Source organism: Meles meles, chromosome 1, assembly GCF_922984935.1.
Source record: "Meles meles chromosome 1, mMelMel3.1 paternal haplotype, whole genome shotgun sequence".
NCBI lineage: Eukaryota > Metazoa > Chordata > Mammalia > Carnivora > Mustelidae > Meles > Meles meles.
In genome coordinates this window covers 17,124,416-17,147,334 of record NC_060066.1, presented here as the reverse complement: position 1 = coordinate 17,147,334, position 22,919 = coordinate 17,124,416, and the positions used below count along the sequence as shown (strand labels likewise).

Here is a 22,919-nt window from a genome sequence, read left to right as displayed (position 1 = left end):
CACTGAGTTACATCGAGCGTAATTCAAATAACCTACTTATGAAAATGTGAAATACCCTCACCAAATATTTAAAATGCATTTGAGAAAACCGGTTTTCACTCAAGAGAAGTTCTAATAAATTACAGTACAACTTCTAAATAGAAAAGCAAAACTTAATTTTAATCACCTTTTAACAGGTAGAGATGTGTTGTCTGCAGATGTATTATATATGCAAACCAGGTTTGTTTGCCTTAGATTTGTTGATTTCAAGTACTTTCCCAAATAAGATCTATTATCTTTTAAAACACTCCCCTGCCCTCACTTTTCATTATGACCAGTCCTTTGACCTCTCACAAACTACCAGAAATGTCACAACTTCTGAATAAAAAAGCTCTCTCTTACTAACTAAAAAGTGCTGAAATTCAAACCCAGAAGTAGAACAAAAGACTAACCCACACTGCCTTCTTGATTGTCAGTCGTTTCCTCATCAGTTCTTTGAATACCTTTTTGTTTTCCTCTTGTGTACATATTAAGATTCCCCTAAAAATGTTTAAACAAAAGCCATTAACATTCAGTATATTAAAAAAATTCAGTAGGATCTTCCTATCCTGCTTAAAATGAAGGTATTTATAGCTACAAACTCTTACAACTACAGCAATTAACTAGTGACTGATCAAACAAATGCTGGACAGTTTAAAAATGTTGAAAATGATGAATAATTTAACCAAAAAATGGACAGGTACCATAGGAAAAAGGTTAAACTGGAGGTCATTAAATCAGCCCCTAAATGGAAGGCGACATATATATGTATTCTTTTTTACTGCAGTATAGTTGACACACAATGTTACACTAGTTTCAAGGCCGAGGAAGGACAGATTTACTTCTTCTGTTTCATTAAACACTCCCAAGTCTTCAAGTTCCCTCATTCGCTGTCTACGCATCTTCTTCATGTCATCCATTTTCTGAAGTACAGCTTCGGCAGTGCTTTAAGAAAATTTGACATAATATAAGTTAAAACTGTTAAAGAGTAGTACATTTGAAAAAACTTTGTCTTCCACTGTATTCTTTGAGTGCTGGGATTTTAAATATCTCTATACGAGGCACTGATTTACCTGCGTAAAAATATTCTAAAATTTCCTTCCGAGAATTTAAATACATATATAGAACTATTACAAAGCCCTCTAATAATTAGTCTCCTTTATGCTTTACACAGCTGAATATGCAAGCTAGTTTAAATTTAAATTTATGACCCCTCCCCAACAAAAAGTTTTTCCAGCTAAATCATCTTGATCTAAATAATTTTTACTTACTTCGTTATAAGTTTGTCAAACAGCACAGACTGGTTCACACTACTATAGCGACTCCTAATCCTGCAACTGCGGCGAACTTCAACATCACCATTCTCTTCGTGCAAGTGTTCTTTAGTTTGAACAATGTTTCTAGTCCTCAGTGACCGAGTAACTGGAATAACTTTGTCTTCAAGATGTGTACATAAAATGGGAAGATTTTCAGTAATGGCATTTATAAAACGATTCTAAAATCAACAACTGAATAGCTATACTTTCATATAACAAATCACAAGATCTTGAACTTACCGTTCTTAAAAATAATAGAAAACAAAAATAAAGTCACAACACACACCTACCATATGATCTAGCGTTCTGCTTTCCAGAGGAAAGGAAAGATACGTAATACAAAAATTTGTACACAAATGTTCAAATGTGATAGCCCCAAACTGGAAACAACTCAATGTCCACCAAAAGAGGAATAAACTAATTACAGGAAAAAAACCTAAGTGTTCCTCAATGGATGAATGGATAAAGACGATGTAAAATATACACATTATACAACAGAATACCATTCAGCCATGAGAAAGAAGAATACCCTGCCATTTGCAATAACATGGATGGACCTTGAGGACAGGATGCTAAATTAAAGAAGTCAGAGAAAGACAAATATTGTGTAATATCATTTAAATGTGGAATCTAAAAAAAGCCAAACTCATAGAAACAGAGACTAAATCTTAGTTACCAAGGACCGTCAAGTGAGGGAGAAGGAGAGATGTTGGTCAGAATATAAATTTCCACCTATAAGACAAGTATCAAAGTTGCTAAGACAGTAGATCTTAAATGTTGTCACCACAAAAACGAAATGGTAATTATGCAACATGATGCTGGTGTTAGCTAAAGCTATGATAGTAATCATTCTGCAAGATATAAATGTACCAAAAATCAACATTTACTGTACACCTTAAACACGCACAATGTTACGTGTCAATATATCACAAGAAAACTGGGGGGGAACCAAACTGTGGTATATACATATAATGGAATACTTGGCAAGAAAATGCTACAATGTGGATGATACTCAAAGCAATTATGCTAGGAGAAAGAAAGCCAGACAAAAAGGATGCAACTGCATAATTTCATTTACATGAAAATGAAAATGAAAACTAAATTACAGTGATAGAGAGCAGACTGGTGATTGTTCAGGAATCTTGGTGTGTGGAAGGCCTGGAGAGGAGTTGGGGGAGTGATTATAAAGAGGCCCGAGGAAGTTTTTGGCAGTGACAGTTCTCTCCACTATCTTATTGTGGTGGTGGCTTCACGGCATACACTTATAACAAAACAAACAAATTACACACTTTATGTACAGTTTATTTTATGTACCTCAATATATCTGTAAACAAAATACGACTTACATGCTTTCAATCTGAAATGCCTTTAACATTACTTACCTTCTTTGCACTCTTCTTTTTTCTTATCAGCCTGCTGTCTGGCCAACTGCCTATATGAAAAAATATATTAAATAATTCAAAATAATTGACATAATTTTAAATCTTATATTTCATAATACTACAAAGTAGGGTAAAAAGGTATATAAGCTTAGAGAGTAAATACTCCTAGATACCTAAAAGCCTAAAAAACACCGGAAATTAAAAAGCTTTAGAGTATCTATGCTTATGTCAGCTAGGGCTAAACAAAATCTGAAAACCCTGTTGTGAAATGCAATGATATATATATTAATTCTTAAACAGAATTAATCAAATCAAAGTATCCGACTTAAAAAAAGAAATTATATCCTTAGCCTAAGTAGGTATAATGAACTGTAAGTATTGAGCAAACAAGACAATGTATTTTATATCACAGGGATATAGTGATCCCACATCCTTGAGATATTTATAACTATAAACAGAACTAATGTCCCTTAAAAATATGTTAATTTTCTTCTAAAAACATTTGCTGGCTACAATCTCTATATGACATGCATTATCTTTCATATGCCGAAACAATCCCATTTGTGAATCAGATATCCCAGTTACAAACTGGCAGACAGTATCTACTGAAATAGGAAAGAGTACTTCCCAAGGTTTAAAAAAAACAATTATCTTCCCCTCATCTTTTTTCCAAAACCCACTGAGCAAACAAATCCATTTATCTCATTAATTTATTTTTAGGGATTCAATTATCCATATTAGGATAGCTACATCTATTAAAGAACCCATGTGTCAAGCTTATTTCAAAGCGGGCTGGTTATACACATGTGATTTCAAATGTGACACTTTAAAATAAAATGGAACCATCTTATCTAGAAGAGTTAAATCATATATTCTTACAACAATGTAAGTCATCACTAATTATCTCTTTTGGTAAGAACCAAGAACAAAATAAAAACATGTGAGCAATGCATCCACAGGTCAAGGCCTAGTCTGTTCATAGGCTCATAGACATTTCTCATAAAGAAGCCCCCTCCCTCCATACCATGTAGTTCTACACTTCTATAAACAAGGCCCCTATTAAATGCTAGGAACACAATGATTAAAGCAATGTTTGTTCTTTTTTTCTCTTGCTCTCTCTCTGCCCCTCTTTACTTCCTTCCCTTCCTCTCTCTTTCCTTCTTGCCTTTAGGGGAATGGGGGCACCTTTCCCCTTAAACAGCTGGATAGTAAATATTTAGGTTTGCGAATCATACAGTCTCTTGTCATACAACAGCTTTGACACTGAAGACACTGAAGCAGGAAAACAGCCTTAGAACGAATGGGTATGGCTGTGTTCCAGTGAAACTGCTTATAGAAGCCTGGACTTTTGTTAACCTCTGTAAATTTGATAAAAGCTACAGATCTTTTCTACATAGAAAACTATATACACATATATAAATTTATACATTATTTCAGAGGTTTCATCACGTGCCCCCTGAAAACTACAATTACTGGACCCTAGTTAGGAACTCCAGAACCAAAGAAATATATATAGATCCTGCCCTCAGCTACAGTTACTCAAATCTTTCTATAGTATTCTAACAGTTTTGGTCTCCTGGTCTTTGAGCTTCAGACAGAAAACAAAATGGATGGAGGGACACAGAAAGGAAGTAAGTAGAGAGATTACTACAGTCAGGCAAACTAGCAACAGCAAAAAGGGTCACCCTAATAAGAAGCAGGAAACTACATAAACCAAAATTCAACACTGAGGGCCAGTTTATCTAAGTCTTATACAAACAGATCCTAATGTTATCACTATGTAAAACAACAGTCTTTGTAATAAAGATCTGAATACACAGATTATTTTTTAAGCTAGAAGTTCTTCTCCACAGAAGACATATAAATAGCCAATTAGCACATGAAAAGATATCCAATGCTATTAACCATCAAGGAAATGTAAATCAGAACCACAAAGATACTTTTACACTCACTAAAAATGGCTAGAGCCAAAGACTATGACAAGTGTTGATGAGGATTGGAGAAATTGGAACCCTCATTTGCTGCTAATGGGGATAGAAAATGGTACAGCTGCTTTAGCCAACTACTCAACAGTTCCTCAATGTTAAAACAGTTGCCATTTGACCCAGCAATTCACTTCCAGGTATATACCTCCAAACAATCAAAACCCTATGTCCACACAAAATTTGAACACTAATGTTCACAATATCATTCAAAACAGCCACAAAGTAGAAATAATCCAAATGTTCATCAACTAATGAGTGGATAAACAAAACATGATATATTTATGCAATGGAATCTTATTCAGTAAAAAAAGAATGAAGTGTTGATAGGTACTACAGTAAAATGAACCTTCAAAACATCATACTGAGGGAAAGAAGCCAGACACAAAAGGCCATGAATACGATTCCATTTACATAAAATGTCCAGAATAGGCAAATTCATAAAGAAAGAAAGTAGATTAGTGGTTTCCAAGGGGCCAGTGGGGAGGAAGGAGACGGGGGTGGGAGATACAGGGTTTCTTTCCGGGGTGATGAAAACGTTGTGAAATTGGACAGCAGTGACGACAGCACAATACTGTGAATCTTACGGTATATCAATTATATCTCCATTAAGTTGTTACTCAAAAACAATTTTAGAGGTGCCCGGGCGGATCAGTTGGTTAAGCATCCGACTACTGATTTCAGCTCAGGTCATATCTCAGGGGTTGTGAGATCGAGCCCTGGATCAGGCTCCTCACTGGATGTGAAGTCTGCTTAAGATCCTCTTCCTCCCCCTCCCTCTTCTCTTCCCTCTTTAATAAAAATAAAAATAAAAAATTTTTAGAAGACAACAATTCAATATATTTTAAAAGGAATCAAATTCCAAAATACCAAGTCACTCATCTTTAAATCTAGATTGAAAAAGCACTTATTTGGGCGCCTGGGTGGCTCAGTGGGTTAAGCCGCTGCCTACGGCTCAGGTCATGATCTCAGGGTCTTGGCATCGAGTCCCGCATCGGGCTCTCTGCACGGCAGGGAGCCTGCTTCCTCTTCTCTCTCTGCCTGCCTCTCTGTCTACTTGTGATCTCTCTGTCAAATAAATAAATAAAATCTTAAAAAAAAAAAAAAAGAAAAAGCACTTATTTTAACACTCCTCAATAGCTTTTGAGCATAAAGGCCAGGACAATGTTTCATAAACTTGAGTAAGATACATATACTTTTAAAAGTAAAGACTTTTAAGGACTTCCAACATTAAATTTTTAACATTCTTTTTTTTTAAAACATTGATTTATTAAAAGAAAATTTATCTATTTATTTGAGAGAGATAGTACATGTGAGAGTGAGCAAGGGGAAGGGCAGAGGGAGAGAATCCTTAAGGAGACTCCCTGCTGAGTGCAGAGCCTGATGCTGTGCTTAGATGCCAGAACCCCAGATCCTGACCTGAGCTGAAGTCAAGAGTCTGATGCTTAACCGAATGAGCCACCAGGTGCCCCCCCAACGTTGAATTTTCTATGACTATATACAAGCCAAACTAAAGAGAAATTCATTTATATCTTACACGAATAAAACCACTAACAAAAATATTAACATATGAGGTTTTGCTGAAATAAAATAGCCCTTTGTTGTATGAATGTGGTACAGACACACTATAACTGTGGTACAGTTTCTCTTGAGTTTGGTATGTTGTACATCATGTTTGTTGTGTATCATGACTCAACTCATACACTTCTCTTTATTTCGAGTGCTCCAAAATTTCATCTGAACAGCATGTCATGACATCAAATCCATGACTTCCTCTTCAAAGCATCATTTATGTGTCAAGGTCAGACTCAGATTTTACCTCATGAACCTGAGCTACTCAAGCAGTACTAGGTGGTGCCTATTTAGTCGTAAACACCAATGTAGGGCCTGAAATTTTGACTATTCTCTAGAAGGTAGCAATTTAGATGACCCAGAATGTTTATTTTTTCTTCAGATCATGAAATAAAGTTTAAAATTCTCACAGAAAATCCATGGTCCACTTTCCTGACCCCAAATCAGAAATATAGGGTAGCTTAAATTGTGTTTCACCAATTCTGTAAATCGTACACTTCCCTCCAATTCTTAACATCCCTGAAATTAGGATATGTCTTAAAACTGATGGAATATCTTAGTTTAACTTTCAGAGTTTTCTTCTTTTTTACTGTCTCATAAAACAATGAGTGAGTGTTTCAATTCTGCTATCTTGGATCCTGTGAAATACAGTAGTAAACACACCATAAATAATGGATGAAATGGGGGTGCCTGGGTGGCTCACTGGGTTAAGCCTCTGCCTTTGGCTCAGGTCATGATCTCAGGGTCCTGGGATTGAGCCCCGCATCAGGCTCTCTGCTCAGCGGGGAGCCTGCTTTCCCCTCTCTCTCTGCCTACTTGTGATCTCTCTCTCTGTCAAATAAAAAAATTTTTTTTAAATCTTAAAAAAAATAAAAAATGGATGAAATGATGCAAATTTATATAATGAGAGTATTTAAATAATACTAACAAAAAGCAAAATGCACGATTCACTTAACTGGAAAATGTTACACAAAATAATCAAGGTTTTAATTAAGAATAGGAGTGCCCTAGAGGTGCTTGGCTGGCTTGGAGTGTGTGACTCTTGATCTCAGAGTCATAAGCTTGAGCCCCACATTGGGTGTAGAAGATTATTTAATAAGTCTTAAAAAAAAAAAAAGTAGGAGCATTCCAGTCTTGTAAGTTACTTTCTTGTGAGAAATTTCTTTATGAGAAAAATTAATGTATAAAGCAATTATTTCATCAAAGAAACTTTATTCTAATTGGCACCCCTCACATTTCTGTCAGGCCCACCAAAGTGGGAGGAAAAGTGAACGTTTTTAGCTAATTGATTTAAATCTGTCCCAAACCAAACAAATCCAAGTTCCCTGGATTACCTAACTACCTAATTCACTGAAAATAATTCCTTAAATATTAAAGTGGAATTCAGGCCATCCAGCTCAGGGTTCTTGAGAAATGAAATTTACATATGTATAAATCATCTAGTCCCCTTAGACAAGTAAAAAAAAAAAAAAATCATGTTCCACTTCCTACGTGAAGACTGCTTTTAGAAGTGCACCAACACACAAATTCATAAATGACTCAGAACTGATGAAATATCTGATAGCAAATGATGAGAAAAATAACTACTGTTTTAAATAAAAGACTTTGTATTAAGTATGAAGCAGAACCACACATCATAAGCAAGTTGAAATCACAAAGTCACACAGATACTCAAGTAATTATCAGGCAACTTTGTCAGCTGTGCTCACACATATCACAAATATCGTCTTTGAACAAGAAAATAAAAACAAATAGTACATATTAAAATTTTAACTCAGTAATACTCATCTGTGGCAATTTCATTTCAAATTACATTTTACAACCCTGGAATCTTGATGATGGCGCAAGGGTACACTTAAAAGTTAATGCAAATCCTAAATTATTTAAAAACTATTTTGAATTAGCATTCAACCATCTTGTTTTACCTTGTAAAATGCCTTCCATTAGCATGTTTCTCTGTTATTTCCAAATTCTTATCAAAACTAGAATCTGAAGAATTCTGGGCATTTTTTCTCAAAGATCTCAAGGCACGTGTCCGGTGGTAGGTCTCAACTTCTTTAACTGAAGATGCATCCTTTAAGAAAAATTGAGAAAGGGATCTAAGTTTTTCTTCAGCCAAAATCCCCAAGTTAAACTCCTTCTGCAAGTTTGCTTTGATTACAAGTTTGTAACAACTGCTTTTTGGGCAACATCATTCTGCATCTCCCCAAGAAACTACAACAGTATTTAAACTAAATAATCATTTTTATGATAAACACGTATCAGCAATGTCTATGAAACAGCTAACAGAAGATTTATTGATGGCTTATAGCTCTGCTTCATAGCAAGCAGTCTAAAAAAGCTTTCCTTTTTTAGACTGACAAAAAGTTGTAACGGCTCATAACACTAAATACGCCTTTATTTTAAGGCTACAGAAATTAGAGAGATACACAAACCATTGCCTGCCATGCAACCCACTGGCAGCAGCCTTCAACTGGACCAGCAGAATTGTTCATTTGGCCTTGGATGATAAAAAGGAGTTATGACCATCTATTTCAGTTTCATCCGGATGATGCAACATCTGAATTCAAAGATTGTTTATGTATGTGTCATCTGCTGTAAAAACCACCGTGCTCTCTGTGACTTTATTATTGTTCAATAGACTAGAATTTCTTAGTGGCTACTTTATGAGCTACAGAGGTTCTGTCAGAAAGTATCCAAAAGTTCGCACATCTCTCTGAAATCATATAAAGGCTACTTTCTTTCTTTTTCTAAAGATTTATTTATTTGTCAGAGACAGAGCATGAACAGGGGGAGCATCAGGCAGAGGAAGAAGCAGGTTCCCTGCTGAGCAAGGAGCCCAACATAGGACTTGATTCCAGGACCCTGGGGTCAAGACCTGAGCCGAAGGCTGAATCAACCAACAGAGGCACCCAGGCAAGTGTCCCCATATAAATGCGACTTTCACATAAGAGAAGGTAAAAGTACCTAACACTCTGATTACATGCTGTACTACTCTGAAAATTGGTAATTTTAGAAAAACAGGCAGTATTTTAAAAAACCTGCAATATTAGTATCGCCCCCCCCTTAGGCTGGCTTTACATAGTCATTTCATTTTGTTTTATCAGGACATTTTGTCATTTAATTTTGCTTTGAGCAGAATATTTCACTGGTTCACAAGTAAAATAAGGATATTTAATCCACAAGGATTTGTGTTAATTAGACAGGTATTGGGGCGCCTGGGTCGCTCAGTGGGTTAAGCCTCTGCCTTTGGCTCAGGTCATGATCTCAGGGTTCTGGGATCGAGACCCCCACATCAGGCTCTCTGCTCAGTAGGGAACCTACTTCCCCCTCTCTCCTCTGCCTGCTTCTCTGCCTACTTGTGATCTCTGTCAAATAAATAAATAAAATCCTAAAAAAAAAAGAATTAAACAGATACTTCATAAAATATTAGTGATATGTATGGGTTTGTTACTTTTATCAGTGTACCTATATATAAAGATGTTTAAAAAAATACATAAGGATGTTTTAAGTAGGTGTATTATTTTTTAAATGAACACCTACATCTTAGATGTAATATAACAAAACTTTCTAAGAAAAATTTTATGGGAATCTACTTCCAGATTCTTAACTTCCCTATGTACTTTTTCTTAAAACTGATCTGCCTGAGTAGGCATCTTCTTTCATTTACCTTTCTCTCAATCTACAAAAGAAAGTCACCTCACTCACTCATTCTGAATCTTACTATCATGGACTGCCTCAAGGCCCTAAAAATCTTCCTAAAGCCAAACAATGAAAAACACTAGTGTTAGGTGTTAAGAAATTGAATGACCGCGATCGGCAATAAACCCTTTCCTTTGTGAGGCAGTTTCTCATTCTCTGCTTTCAACAAAATTGAAAGGACACCTAATCAAGCTAAAAGACCGTGAAAAATAATTTTGGCAAGTGTTTTTGGTATATAAGCCAGAAAAACTGAGTGGCACTGCTAAACTCCTTTCATTACTGCCTACTTATTTATATGAACAATGTTTCCCGGTGCTTACACATTTTAAGAACAATGGAACTGATGCCAAACACTGTCTTCAGCAGCAAGATTCCTCCACAGATATATGAACTAATTGCTGGGACTTCAATCACATGAAATCTTACTTTCTGTTTCATCATTTTTAATCAAAGTAAGTATGCTTTTGTTGTTTGCATCAATTGAATATTATAAGCTGTATTTTCTTAGAGAGTTGTGATCACAGAAAAGTATAAAAAAGTTTAAATTTTGTTTTACAAGTATGAAAGGATAATTAATAAATTAGTTTTAAGTATAAAAATACATCAAGATAAAATGCTGTGGCTTCCATGAATTAGAAATACAAATTAAAAGAGGAAAAAAAAGAATCAAGATAACATATCTGGTTGCTAAAGAAGCATGTTTATGTATTACGTTTTTAATGTTCCAAGACAGGTATCACATAACTATGGTTTTCAAATTTCAGTGGATAAAAAGACTGGTATAATAGTTTTATTTTTTAATGTCAACACTAAACAATGACTGAAATGATCTCCTTTCTAACTATTTAAACCAATGGGAATGGGGTAAACCTTAGATAGCAAAAGCATTTTAAAGGAAACCTTAAAAATGTACAAGAGAGAGGTGCCTGGGTGGCTCAGTGGGTTAAAGCCTATGCCTTCGGCTCAGGTCATGATCTCAGGGTCCTGGGATCGAGCCCCACGTCCCGCTCTCCACTCAGCAGGGAGCCTGCTTCCCTTCCTCTCTGCCTACTTGTGATCTCTGTCTGTCAAATAAATAAATAAAAATCTTAAAAAAAATGTACAAGGGAAAACGGAGCTAAAAATTTAGACATTCTTAGAAGAAGACAAAGGGGAAAACTTTCATTACATTGGATCTGGCAAAGATTTCTTAGATGTGATACTGAAAGCACAGATAAGAAAAAATAGATAAGCTAGACTTCATCAAAATTACAAACTTTTGTGCCAAGGACACTATCCACAGAGTAAAATGGAAACCCATGGAATAGAACATATTTACAAATCATGTATCTGACAAAGGATTGATATCCATAATATATAAAGAACGCCTATATTTAAACAACAACAACAACAACAAACAAAAAAGAGGCAGAAGACTTGAATTTCCCCAAGAAATTTATTTTCCCAAGAATATATACAAGTACATTTGTATATTTGTATACATTTCCCCAAGAATATATACAAATGGCCAATAAACACATGAAAAGATGCCCGACATAACTAGTCACAGCCAAATACAAAATCAAACCCAGAAATGAGATGTCACTTCACATTTGTTAGGACGGCTATTATAAAAAAGAGAAAATAAGTGTTGGCAAGAATGTGGAGAAACTGGAACCCTGTACATTGCTGGTGGGAATGCAAAATAGTGCAGCCACTATGGAAAATGATATGGCAATTCCTCAAAAAATTAAACACAGAATTACCATGTGATCCAGGAATCCTACTTCTAGGTATACTCAAAACAAATGAAAGCAGACATTTGTGTACTCCTATTCATAGCAGCATTATTTACAATGGCTAAAGGTAGATGCGATCTAAATGTTCACTGATAGATGAATGGATTAAAAAATTGTGGTACTGGGGCGCCTGGGTGGCTCAGTGGTTTAAGCTGCTGCCTTCGGCTCGGGTCATGATCTCGGGATCCTGGGATCGAGTCCCGCATCGGGCTCTCTGCTTGGCAAGGAGCCTGCTTCCTTCTCACTCTCTCTGCCTACCTCTCTGCCTACTTGTGATTTCTCTCTGTCAAATAAATAAATAAAAAATCTTTAAAAAAAAAAATTGTGGTACTTACAGTAAAATATTATTCAGCCTTAAAAAGGAAGTAAATTTTAACATACTGATACAATAAGTATGAACCTGAAGACATTATGTTAAGTGAAATAAGTCAGTTACAAAAGGACAAATATTGTATGTTTCCTCTAGGGTCCAGGGTAGTCAAAATCTTAAAGACAGAAAGAAAGGTAGTTGTTAGGTGCTAGGAGGAAGAAAGAATGGGAGTTATTTAATGGGTACAGAGTTTTAGTTTGGAACATAACAATTCTGGAGGTGGACAGCGATGATGGTTGCAGAACGAATGAGTGTACTTAATGCTACCAAACTGTATACTTAAAAATGGTTAAAATGGCACATTTTATATTATCTACAATTCATTACAATAAAAAAGAAAGTAAATGTCACTCTTCCTGGGAATAATAAAAAAAGTTTGTTTCCATAGGCAAAAAGGGGGGTGCTAACCACTGGGAAAAAAAGATTCCCTGAAAAACTTGGAAGATTTAATTTTATAAGTGGTATAAGACAATCTTTGACTTGCATAGTGAGTGGCTTCGTTCATACTCTCCAAACAAGTACTAGGCATCAAGAAAGCCTTTCCTTAACTGCATGAAAAAAACAAACAAACAAAACAGGCTCCTGGGGAATCACCTATATAGATGTACACACTGGGAAATTTTAAAATAATAACTTTCAAAAATACTTCTTAAAAAAGCAGTATAAAAATAAAAGCAAAACATGCCCATTATAATTGGGGGAAAAAAAGAAATGCACAAAGATGAAAACGTCACTCTTAACTCTAGCTACCCATGATAATCACTGTTCATCTTCCGGTACAGAAGAACTATTCTCTTCCTACGCAATCATATTCCCATGACTTTTAAATTGGGATATTATTTATGTTTTGTAACTTTTTTCTAGTAATACAAAACATTTTCCCATGCCATCAAATAGTATTCTAAAAATCTTTTTAAATGAATAACTAGAAGTGTCTGGGTGACTCCGTTAAGTGGCTGACTCTTGTTTTAGGCTCAGGTCACGATCTCAGGGTTGTGAGATCAAACACCACCCCCAATTCTGCACTCAGTAGGGAGTCTACTGGGGACTCTCTCTCTCCCCCACTTTGCCCCTCGCCCTGCTCACTCTCTCTCTCTCAAAATAAGGAAATAAAGCTTAAAAAATAAAATAAAATGAATGACTAGTATTCCAGCTATTACATGAATCAATTTAACAAACTGCTTAATGTATATCTAAACTATCTGCAATTTTTTGGTGTTATAAATACCTCTAGATGAGCGATTCTGTACACATCTGATTTCCTGAGGAAAGTAGCACAGTTATTAAACCAAGGTCACATTTTAATATGGCTTTTCAAAATAATTCTCAAGAGGTAAGTTAAATATCAACCGATGACAGTAATTAACACTGGATGATAGAAATGAAGACTTTCACTTTCTATTTTTTACATTTTTACAACTTGCATTACTAGAAAGAATTATCCTATGAAGTAAAAAACAAAAAGAAAATATACTTAATCTGAAAACTAAACCTGCAGATGTAGTGTCCTCATTGTTTTGCTAAAATCTACTTAAATACTGAGAGCACTGTTAGTTCTTCCAAAGTGAGTTTTAAAGGGGAAAAAATAAATTTTGATAGCTTTTTAAGTCTCTTATAATCTTGCAGAATCAGTAAGTTAGTATACAAGAAGCAACTACAGTAACAAAATCTTTTCCCCAAAGTAGACACAATTGTATAATAGAAATACACTAAGTAATATGTTGCTTTCCCACAAAAGAGCACGCTTATCCAAGCTTTAATTCATTACCAAAAGTATGTGGGTTAGTTGGCTGAATCAATTCAAATATCAATCCAACAAATGAGATATAAACATGCTTTAAATCACAGTTAAATAAGCATGCAGACATAGGGCTCCTTGAAAACCTCATCAGAATATTCTAACCCAGTATAGCTGTGATATCTCTCCGTAGCTTCATCTTTAAATATAGACGTGGTTAAGTCTTCACCACGGATCCATTCCAAAAGCTCCTGCAATTTGATTTCTACCTCTACAGCTCTTACAATAGCCCCAAAACGATCACCTGAAAGTTAAATCCAATGGCTTCTGCTCCACCTCACTGATTTCTATGCAGCTGATCACTCCCTTCTTTAAATGCTTTGACACTTTGGTTCACATGATACTCTCTTAAAAACATAATTCATCCTTTTCTCATCCTTAAAATATAGCCATTACTCAGATCTTCTTAAATATATTTCTGTTTTCTATTCACCTTTAATGACTCAACTACCAGTTTTATGTAGGTGACTCCCAAAGATATATAGTCTTAACCATTTTTTTTAAATTTATTTTTTTAAAAAGATTTTACTTATTTATTTGACAGACAGAGATCACAAGGAGGCAGAGAGGCAGGCGTTGGGGGGGCGGGGAGCAGCAGGCTCCCCGATGAGCAGAGAACCGGATGCAGGGCTTGATCCCAGAATCCTGAGATCATGACCTGAGCCGAAAGAAGGGCTTTAACCCACTGAGCCACCTAGGCGCCCCTATTGCTCACCTCTTTAGAAACAACACTGCCTTCCCTGTTTGTATCTAAACAACTCTCTGACCCCTTGCAGTACTGTTTAGTATTTTTTTCTGTTCCTTCTAGTATTACCTTAATTTAGCCTCTAGTTTTCTATTCTTTGGGCTATTGTGACAATAGTGTATCAATTAAGAGCCCAAACTCTTAATGACAGACTGCCTTGGATTGATTCTTGGCATGTCACTTAGAACTGTACAATCTTGTCCAAGTTACATAAGGTCTCTATGTCTTGACTTCCATATCTGCAATGGGGATAATAATAATAGTTGCTTAATAAGGCAAATGTATGTGTGTATCTTAGGTACCATGCCTGGTACACAGCAACTACTATGTAGTTGACAGCTATTAATATTATAATCTTTTAATTGGTTCTCCAAACTCCATATTTGTTCACTATAATCCATCACTTTTTTTTAAAGATTTTATTTATTTGACAGAGAGATAGAGAGAGCACAAGTAGGCAGAGAGGTAGGCAGAGGGAGAGGTGGAAGCAGGCTCTCCACTGAGCAGGGAGCCCGATGCGGGGCTCAATTCCAGGACTCCGGGAACATGACCTGACCTGAAGGCCACTTAACTGACTGAGCCACCCAGGCATCCCTCAGTATAATCCATCTTGAACAGTATTTCATCAGATCCCTGTTCTAAAAGTTGCAACTTTTTTTTAAAGATTATTTATTTGGCAGAGAGAGAGAGAGCCCGTGCTAGAGCAAGCACACTCACAAGTAGGGGGAGCAGGAAAGGGAGACACAGGCTCCCAACCAAGCAGGGAGCTTGATGCAGGGCTTGATGTCAGGACTTCAGGATCATGACCTGAGCCGAAGGTAGATGCCCAACCAACTGAGCCACCCAGGTGCCCCTAAAAATTGCAACTTTTAAGCATAAAATCAATGGCCAGTCTTTAATACAAACTGACAAAAACGGACTGCCTATCACTACATCAAACAAGTACACACTCTTGAAGTCAGAGAGCCATGTCACTCAACTTCAGGATGCAATAGTCATAGCAACACGACGAAATATTCCTGTTTATGCTTTGTGATAATTCAGTAAACGTACACTTTTCATTTTTCTGTTTTGTGTTATATATCATTTTTTTTTTAATTTTTAAAAAGATTTTATTTATTTGACAGAAAGATCACAAGTAGGCAGAGAGGCAGGCAGAGAGACAGGTGGGAAGCAGGCTCCCCGCTGAGCAGAGAGCCCGCTGGGGGGCCGGATCCCAGGACTCTGAGATCACTACCCGAGCCAAAGGTAGAGGCCCAACCCACTGAGCCACCCATGCGCCCCCATATACCACGTTTTAAAGAATCTTCCATATGTTGTACATATCAGTGTCATTCATAGTACTTTTCAAACTTTTAAAATAGACAACTTAAAAAAGTACCTTCTACATACTACAGCATATTTTATTTTACCTAACATATAGAAGAATAAAAAATGTACGTAAATACAACCTAAAAGTAATGCACACTCATCATCCCACTGCTATCCATGAGATACTATCCCCTACTATTACATGAGAACCCTAAATTTAGTATGAATCAAAGAACATCAGACCCGTGAAAGCACAGACATAGGCAATGCCTAGTCTGACTCTGGTAGAAAAAGAAACCACACAAGGGGCATCTGAATGGATGAAAATGCTAGATCTCATGATCCAATTAGGATGAAAATAAAAGTTGAAGAAAGAAAAAAATTTAAAACAAAACTTCAGGGAAACCATATAAGTAAGGAGGAAAAAAAACCCCAAAACAAGCAAATCCTTAAGCCCACCTGATTGAGATCATATTCAAACTGTAAAGGTAGAAAGAGGTTAATAAATAGGTGACTATAAGTACCTTCGGAAATTGTATATAAGGTCATCTTCTGAGCTGAGATAAAGGAAAATCCAAGTTAATAAATGTGAATAAATTTAATCATCTTTAAAAGTAACTTAACCTAAAAAATGACATGTCAATAAATATGTAGCTTTGCAGATAAGAATACCTAAAGACAATCAGGGTGATCAGGAGTTAAGTTTCTGAAATGCATGACTGATGTAAAAAGCAAGCTGTAATTAAGTCAAATGAATTGAATGTAAGACCCCAAATTAGAAAATATTCCAATCACAAAGGTATGTTTCATTTTTGGTATTGGTAGGCTTTGACATCGTGAATACATTACCGATCAGGGCTAACCATTTCTTTTGATCCAATCCCATGCTCAGTAACCCTTTAATTATAATTTGGTCTATGGGGAATTTATAGAAGATAGAAGTACTATGTCTCAAAAAGGTATAAACCCTAATGGAAATTCTAGCCTGGGGGTAAAAAAAATCCCTTTCACCCTACAAAATCCATCTGAGTGCTAACTGCTCAGCCACCACATTCCATTGATATGGCGGGAATGGCAAACAGTCTCTGTATATTGATGTGTTAGTTCTACTCTGTTAGACTAAGTTCCTTTAGACCAAAGATAGTTAACAATGAATATTTATTATGCCTCTACTACACTCTAGGTTCTGTTCTAGGTCCTAGAAATATAATACTGAAAAGGTCAAAATCCAGAACTGTATAGTTACATTCTGACTTAGGGAGAGAGAAAATATTTTAAAAAGTAGGAAGTTAATAGAACATGTAAGAAGATCATAAGTAATAAGGAAACATGAAAGAGTAAAGAGGCATGTCAATGAGAGTGATCTGTAGTTTTAAATAAGATGGTTAGGTAAGCATCACTGAAAAAGTGAAGTTTTAGTAAAGACTTGAAAGAGACAGATTCCTAGGTTCTCCTAGGTAGAACCTGGAGCTCTATCACTTATTATAAAGGTAAATGCGCGCACGTTATTTAGGTCTCTGTGTCTTGGTTCTCTCGCCTGCAAAACAAAGATGATCATATCTATCTCACAAGGGTAGGAGGACTGAGTTAGTAGCTACGAAATTCTTGGAAAATGTTAAGTACTATGACTTCTGAGATTTTTTTTTTTTTAATTAAAAATAAAAGGAGAGCCTGGGTGGCTTAGTTCTTAAGCATTGGCCTTTGGCTCAAATCATAATCCCAGGGTCCTGGGATGCAGTCCCGCATCAGGCTCCCTATTCAGCAGGAAGCCTGTTTCTCCCTTTCCTGCTCCCCTTGCTTGTGTTCCCTCTCTGTCAAATAAATAAATAAATAATATCTTTAAAAAAATTAAAAATGTAGAAGGTAAATTAGGAACAAATCATGCAGATATTCAGGGGAAGAGTATTCTCAACACAGGGGAGAACAAGCACAAAGGCCCTGGTATTCAAGAAGCAGCTAGACCAATACAACGGGAATAGACTAGGTTTTGCAAAAGGCAAAAATGGAAGAGGACGTCATCATGAAGAGAAAGGGGTGTAGGGCTACTCCCAAACTTTTCAACTGTCACTCTTAGAGATTTTTGAGCAGAGGAATGATCAACTGTTTCTAACTTTTATAAAGATCGCTCTGGCGGCGCCTGGGTGGCTCAGTGGGTTAAAGCCTCTGCCTTCGGCTCAGGTCCCTAGGATCGAGCCGCACATCGGTCTGTCCTGCTCGCCCCCCCGCGTCTCTACCTACTTGTGATCTCTGTCAGTCAAATAAATAAATAATTTTTTAAAATCTTAAAAAAGATCACTCTGTAAGCTATACTGAGAACTGACAGTTGTGGAAGGTGATCATTATATACAAGGGTGGAAAACCAGGAGGCCAGTCAAAAACCCCTTTTAACAACCTAGGGAAGAGGTAATGGCTTGGACCAACATGGCAACAACAGAGGATCTGAGAAGTGGTCAGATTCCATATATACTTTGCAAGTAGAACCAAAAGAATATGTTATTATGAAATGAGAGATGGGTCAGGACAACTCTCAGGTTTTTGGCCCGAAGAACTGGAAAGATGGGCTTGGGCATTAAAATTAACAGTGGTCTTAGTTGCTGACAATGACCGAGTCCTAACTATACGCCAAGTTTTCAGGTAATCTCATTACATGCATGATCACATTTAATCCTCACTATAAATGTGGTATTTTTTAACAAGTGGAGATTATTGGTAAGCTGAGATTCAAAACAGTTGTTTTAAGCGCCTATATTACTTACTGTTCAATACATCATTACAGTCATAGGATCTAGCACTGTACAGAAGATAATATTCAATAAATATTTATTGAAATCATATTTTCTGAACATAGGTTAGGAAGTCAAGGGACCCCAGAACAGTGCAGAAGTGTCTGGCCTCCTTAGATCTCAATCTCAACAAGTGATTGGGAAATTTTTTTTTTTTCAATTCAGCATCACAACTGCAGAGATGAAACATACTTTTTCACTCCCTTCAGGAGAGGAACAACCAGTACAGCTTGTCTTCAGAGGATACTGACAACTAATTTCATATAGTGATCACTCTCTTAACTATGTTTTGTCGCTCTCTCCCTTGGCCTCTCATTCTGACTTGCCACTTCCTAATCCTCTCTCCAGTCCTGTTTTTCTCAGCTCTTGCCTACCCTCCCTCAAAGAGAACTAGACTACTTCCTGCTGCCTTAACTTTTCTAGTGCTGCTTCCTCAACTTCTCCAGCCTTTTGTTAACGGGGTCTCCTCCACCTGCGCCCCTTTCAGCAGCTGCCGCAGGGAGGTGGAGGGACCGACTCTCCCTGCAGGCCTTACCTCTACAAAGATCCAATCTGTACTGCAGACCTAGAAAGAGAAGCAACTCTTTCAAGATTTCACTGCTCCACCCCCTTGGAAACATCCCCTATAGACATTGTTTATAACTGCAGCATGATATAATAGAGAAAGGTTTTGGAGGCAGAGGATCCAAGTTCCAATTTTAGATCTACCCGTCACTGGCTACTTTGAGTCCATTTTTTCGCCTGTAACATAGATATCATAACTATCCATTCTTACGGAACTGTTAACGAGGCTTAAGTGAAGAAGCTGTACGTGAAATGTTGGTCTCCATCGCTCCACATTATGCAACCTGGTACTATTCACGGCTATCTTATATCCGAGCCTCTCTAGATCACAAACGAAGGTCAGGAAACCTCAATTACAATCTTTCTATTCCCGTGGCCCCTAAAACATCTATCCTGCATCCAGTAGGGAGTCAGTAAACGTGTGCTGCGCTCAACAGATGCGAACCTAAGGCAGGGGCCCGGGCGCTAGGTTAGGGAGGTGTGTGAGACGGGGGTGGGGCAGCCCCACAAACCAAGATTCCGGAGGGCTTCGGTTTCCTCTTGCGTGAAATGAGGTAGTAACGAACTGCCTAGCCCTCTTCCACACTGCCCGATCTCTTGCCCTGACCCACACCCCTTGGGGCTCCGATGTTCGGAAGCCTTCCATTTTACTTGTCCTCGACAACACTCCTCCCAGCCCCCGCCCCCCACCAACTGCCACCCGGACCGCGCCGCCCACCCCCAGGCCCCACCCGGCCAACCGGCCGCGGGCAGTCCTACAGGCCCTGCCCGAGGGGCCCGCCCCAGGCCGGTACTCACGCTCGCGGCGGCCGCGGTGACCGCGGACTGTTCAGCGGCTCGGGCCGAACGGAGCCGCCTCCGGCCGATCTGCTCCAGGTTGAGGAACTCGTTGGACAGGTCCAGAGGGTCCGTGGCCGAAGAGGCGGAGTGGCTGTGCAGCTCCAGGCTGCTGCGGAGGACCACCATCTTCCCTGTCTCCTCGCCCGGCGTTCGCTGCGGGAGACGGGTCCCAGTCTGACCGGCAGCCGCTCAGGCTCTTCCGCGCTCCGAATTCTGGCGCCACTAGCTCCGCGCCAGCGGCCGCAGCGCGCGCACCCGGAATCCCTCCGCCGCCCGTCCCGCCCACGCCGCGTCCCTGCAACGGCGGGCTCGAAACTTTTCACCCTTCTGCCGGGCGAATGACTTCGGGTTGAAGTTGAGGAGGGCCTGCACCGACAGTGACCAGGGTCTGAGCGGACAGTGGCGGGAGAACGCTGACTTCTTTTTTTTATATAGTTCCGGCTCGCTGAGCTCGGCGGAGGGAGATGACGGGTAGCGGAGAGAGGTCCCGTTTGGAATTTTGGCGCGTGGCTGTCGGGGGTGGGGGGGGCAGGGAGGCTCCTGCCTGCTCTGATTGGCTAGCGAGGGCCTGGCGGCTCCGCCCAGCCCCGCCCTCCACCTGCCATCAGCTTCCCGCCACGCAGGATTCAAAAGCAGAATGCTGAGTCTTTGACTGTAGCGGCATAAAGCACTGGGCGTTAGGCAGGTTTTGACTGTGATCCTCAAGAACTTTTTACGGATAGCTTAACTAAAACAATTTACCTATCAAAAGAAAACAGAAAGAGACCTGAAAATGACCCCGCAAAGTACTGTAGTTGAGGGCGCAGGTTCTGTACCCATCGCTGTCCTATTCGTGTATATGATCTTGAGCAAATTACTCACCTTTCCCGGTCTTAATTTCCTCAACTTTAAATTAACTGTAATAATAGTAATAATAATGCGAATACCAACGACTCTAAGATTTTATACCTTAGAACCGGGTCTGCACCTAGTAAGAGCTCAATAAATATTTGCTACTGTTAAAGAATTACAGAAAACAGAGTCTCTAAGATACAGTAGTTACTTGACTACTTTGAAATAGACAACATGCTGAATGATCAGAATGTGAGAGGAGTTCTAGTGAAACTGAAATAAGTTTTATTGATTTGGATAACTATATTTCCTTAATTTGACATTTATTAAATGTTTATTGAGCATCTATTATGTACCAGGCAGTATTCTCAACACTGGGGATACAGCAGTGAATAAATACAAAAGTGCCCTTATGGAACTTCAATTCTTGCCGAAGGAAAGAGAAAATAAATGAAATAAATGTTTATCATCATAAGTGTTGAAGAGAAATATAAAGCAGGGAGGGGGAGAGGGAAGCCTTCAATTTTAGAGAGGATGATTAGGGAAGGTCTCTCAGATAAGTGTAAGCAAAGACCTAAAGAAGTTAGGTATATTTCGGATAAGAAAGATGCAAGCAGAGGAAAAGGGAGGACAGGGAGGCTAATGAGACTAAAAAGGAAAGAGCCTCCAGGAGTAGATCTTGCAGGGCTGTGGGTCACAGCTTTAAGGTTTTCTGTTTAAACATTTTTTTAAATTCAATTAATTAACATATAATGTACTATTAGTTTCAGAGGTAGAGTTTATTGAGTCATTAGTTGCAAATCATGCCCAGTGCTCATTAAGTGCCCTCCTGAATGCCCATTATCCAGTTATCCCATCCCCCCATCCGCCTCCCCTCCAGCAACCCTGTTTCCTATAGTTAAGTCTCTGATGGTTTGTCTCCCTCTCTGATTTCACCTTATTTTTTCTCTCCCTTCCTTTAAGATCCGCTGTTTTGTTTCTTAAATTCCACATGTGAGTGAAATTATGTAACTGTCTTTCTCTGATTTACTTATTTCACTTAGCATAATCCCCTCTATTTCTATCCAGGCTATTGCAAATGGTTAAGATTTCCTTCTTCTTTTTTTTTTTTTAATATTTTATTTATTTGACAGAGAGAAATCACAACTAGGCAGAGAGGCAGGCAGAGAGAGGAGGAAGCAGGCTCCCTGTGAGCAGAGAGCCCGATGTGGGGCTCGATCCCAGGACCCTGGGATCATGACCTGAGCCGAAGGCAGAGGCTTTAACCCACTGAGCCACCCAGGCGCCCCAAGATTTCCTTCTTTTTGATTGCTGAATAATATTCCATTATTCATTTATGTATATTTACATGTATATGGACATCTGGGCTCATGACATATTTTGGTTATTGTGGACACTCCTGCTATAATATAAACATTGGGATGCAGGTGCCACTTCAAATTACTGTTTGTATCCTTTGGGTAAATACCTAGTAGTGCAATTGCTGGGTCATAGGGTAGCTCTATTTTTAACTTTTTGAGGAACCACCATACTGTTTTCCAGAGGGCCTGTACCAACTTACATTCTCACCAGCAGTGTAACAGGGTTCCCCTTTGTCTTCATCGACATCTGTTTCCTGACTTGTTAATTTCAGCCATTCTGACTACTTTTTATTACAACTGAGGTGAAAAGACATTACAGCATTTTGAATACAGGATTGACTTTTTCTGACTTCTTCAAAGAATCCCTCTGGCTGCTGCATGGAGAACACAATATTTGGGTTTATATATACTAAAAAAAAAAATCTTATTTATCTGAACTTCAATTTTACTGGGTATCTTGTATTTTTATTTGCTAAATTTGGCAACGCTAGTTAGGAAGCCGCTGCAGTTGCTTAGGCAAGAGATGATGGTGACATGGGCCGGTGTTAGATCAGTGGAGGGAATAA

At 38.2% G+C, this 22,919-nt stretch overlaps 1 protein-coding gene across 1 annotated transcript in view; it reads right to left on the bottom strand.

Moving 5' to 3' along the window:
* The window catches only part of ATAD2 (ATPase family AAA domain containing 2), a 66,620-nt gene extending 46,016 nt beyond the window's left edge, over positions 1–20,604 (bottom strand). The window contains exons 1-6 of the mRNA XM_046026038.1: positions 20,120–20,604; positions 8,196–8,344; positions 2,717–2,766; positions 1,290–1,455; positions 861–963; positions 432–519 (exon numbers count right to left, since the gene is read on the bottom strand). Of these exons, the coding sequence (XP_045881994.1) occupies positions 432–519; positions 861–963; positions 1,290–1,455; positions 2,717–2,766; positions 8,196–8,344; positions 20,120–20,287 (724 nt within the window). The 5' untranslated portion in view covers positions 20,288–20,604. The remainder of the gene's footprint in view (positions 1–431; positions 520–860; positions 964–1,289; positions 1,456–2,716; positions 2,767–8,195; positions 8,345–20,119) is intronic.
* Positions 20,605–22,919: the final 2,315 nt, after the last annotated feature.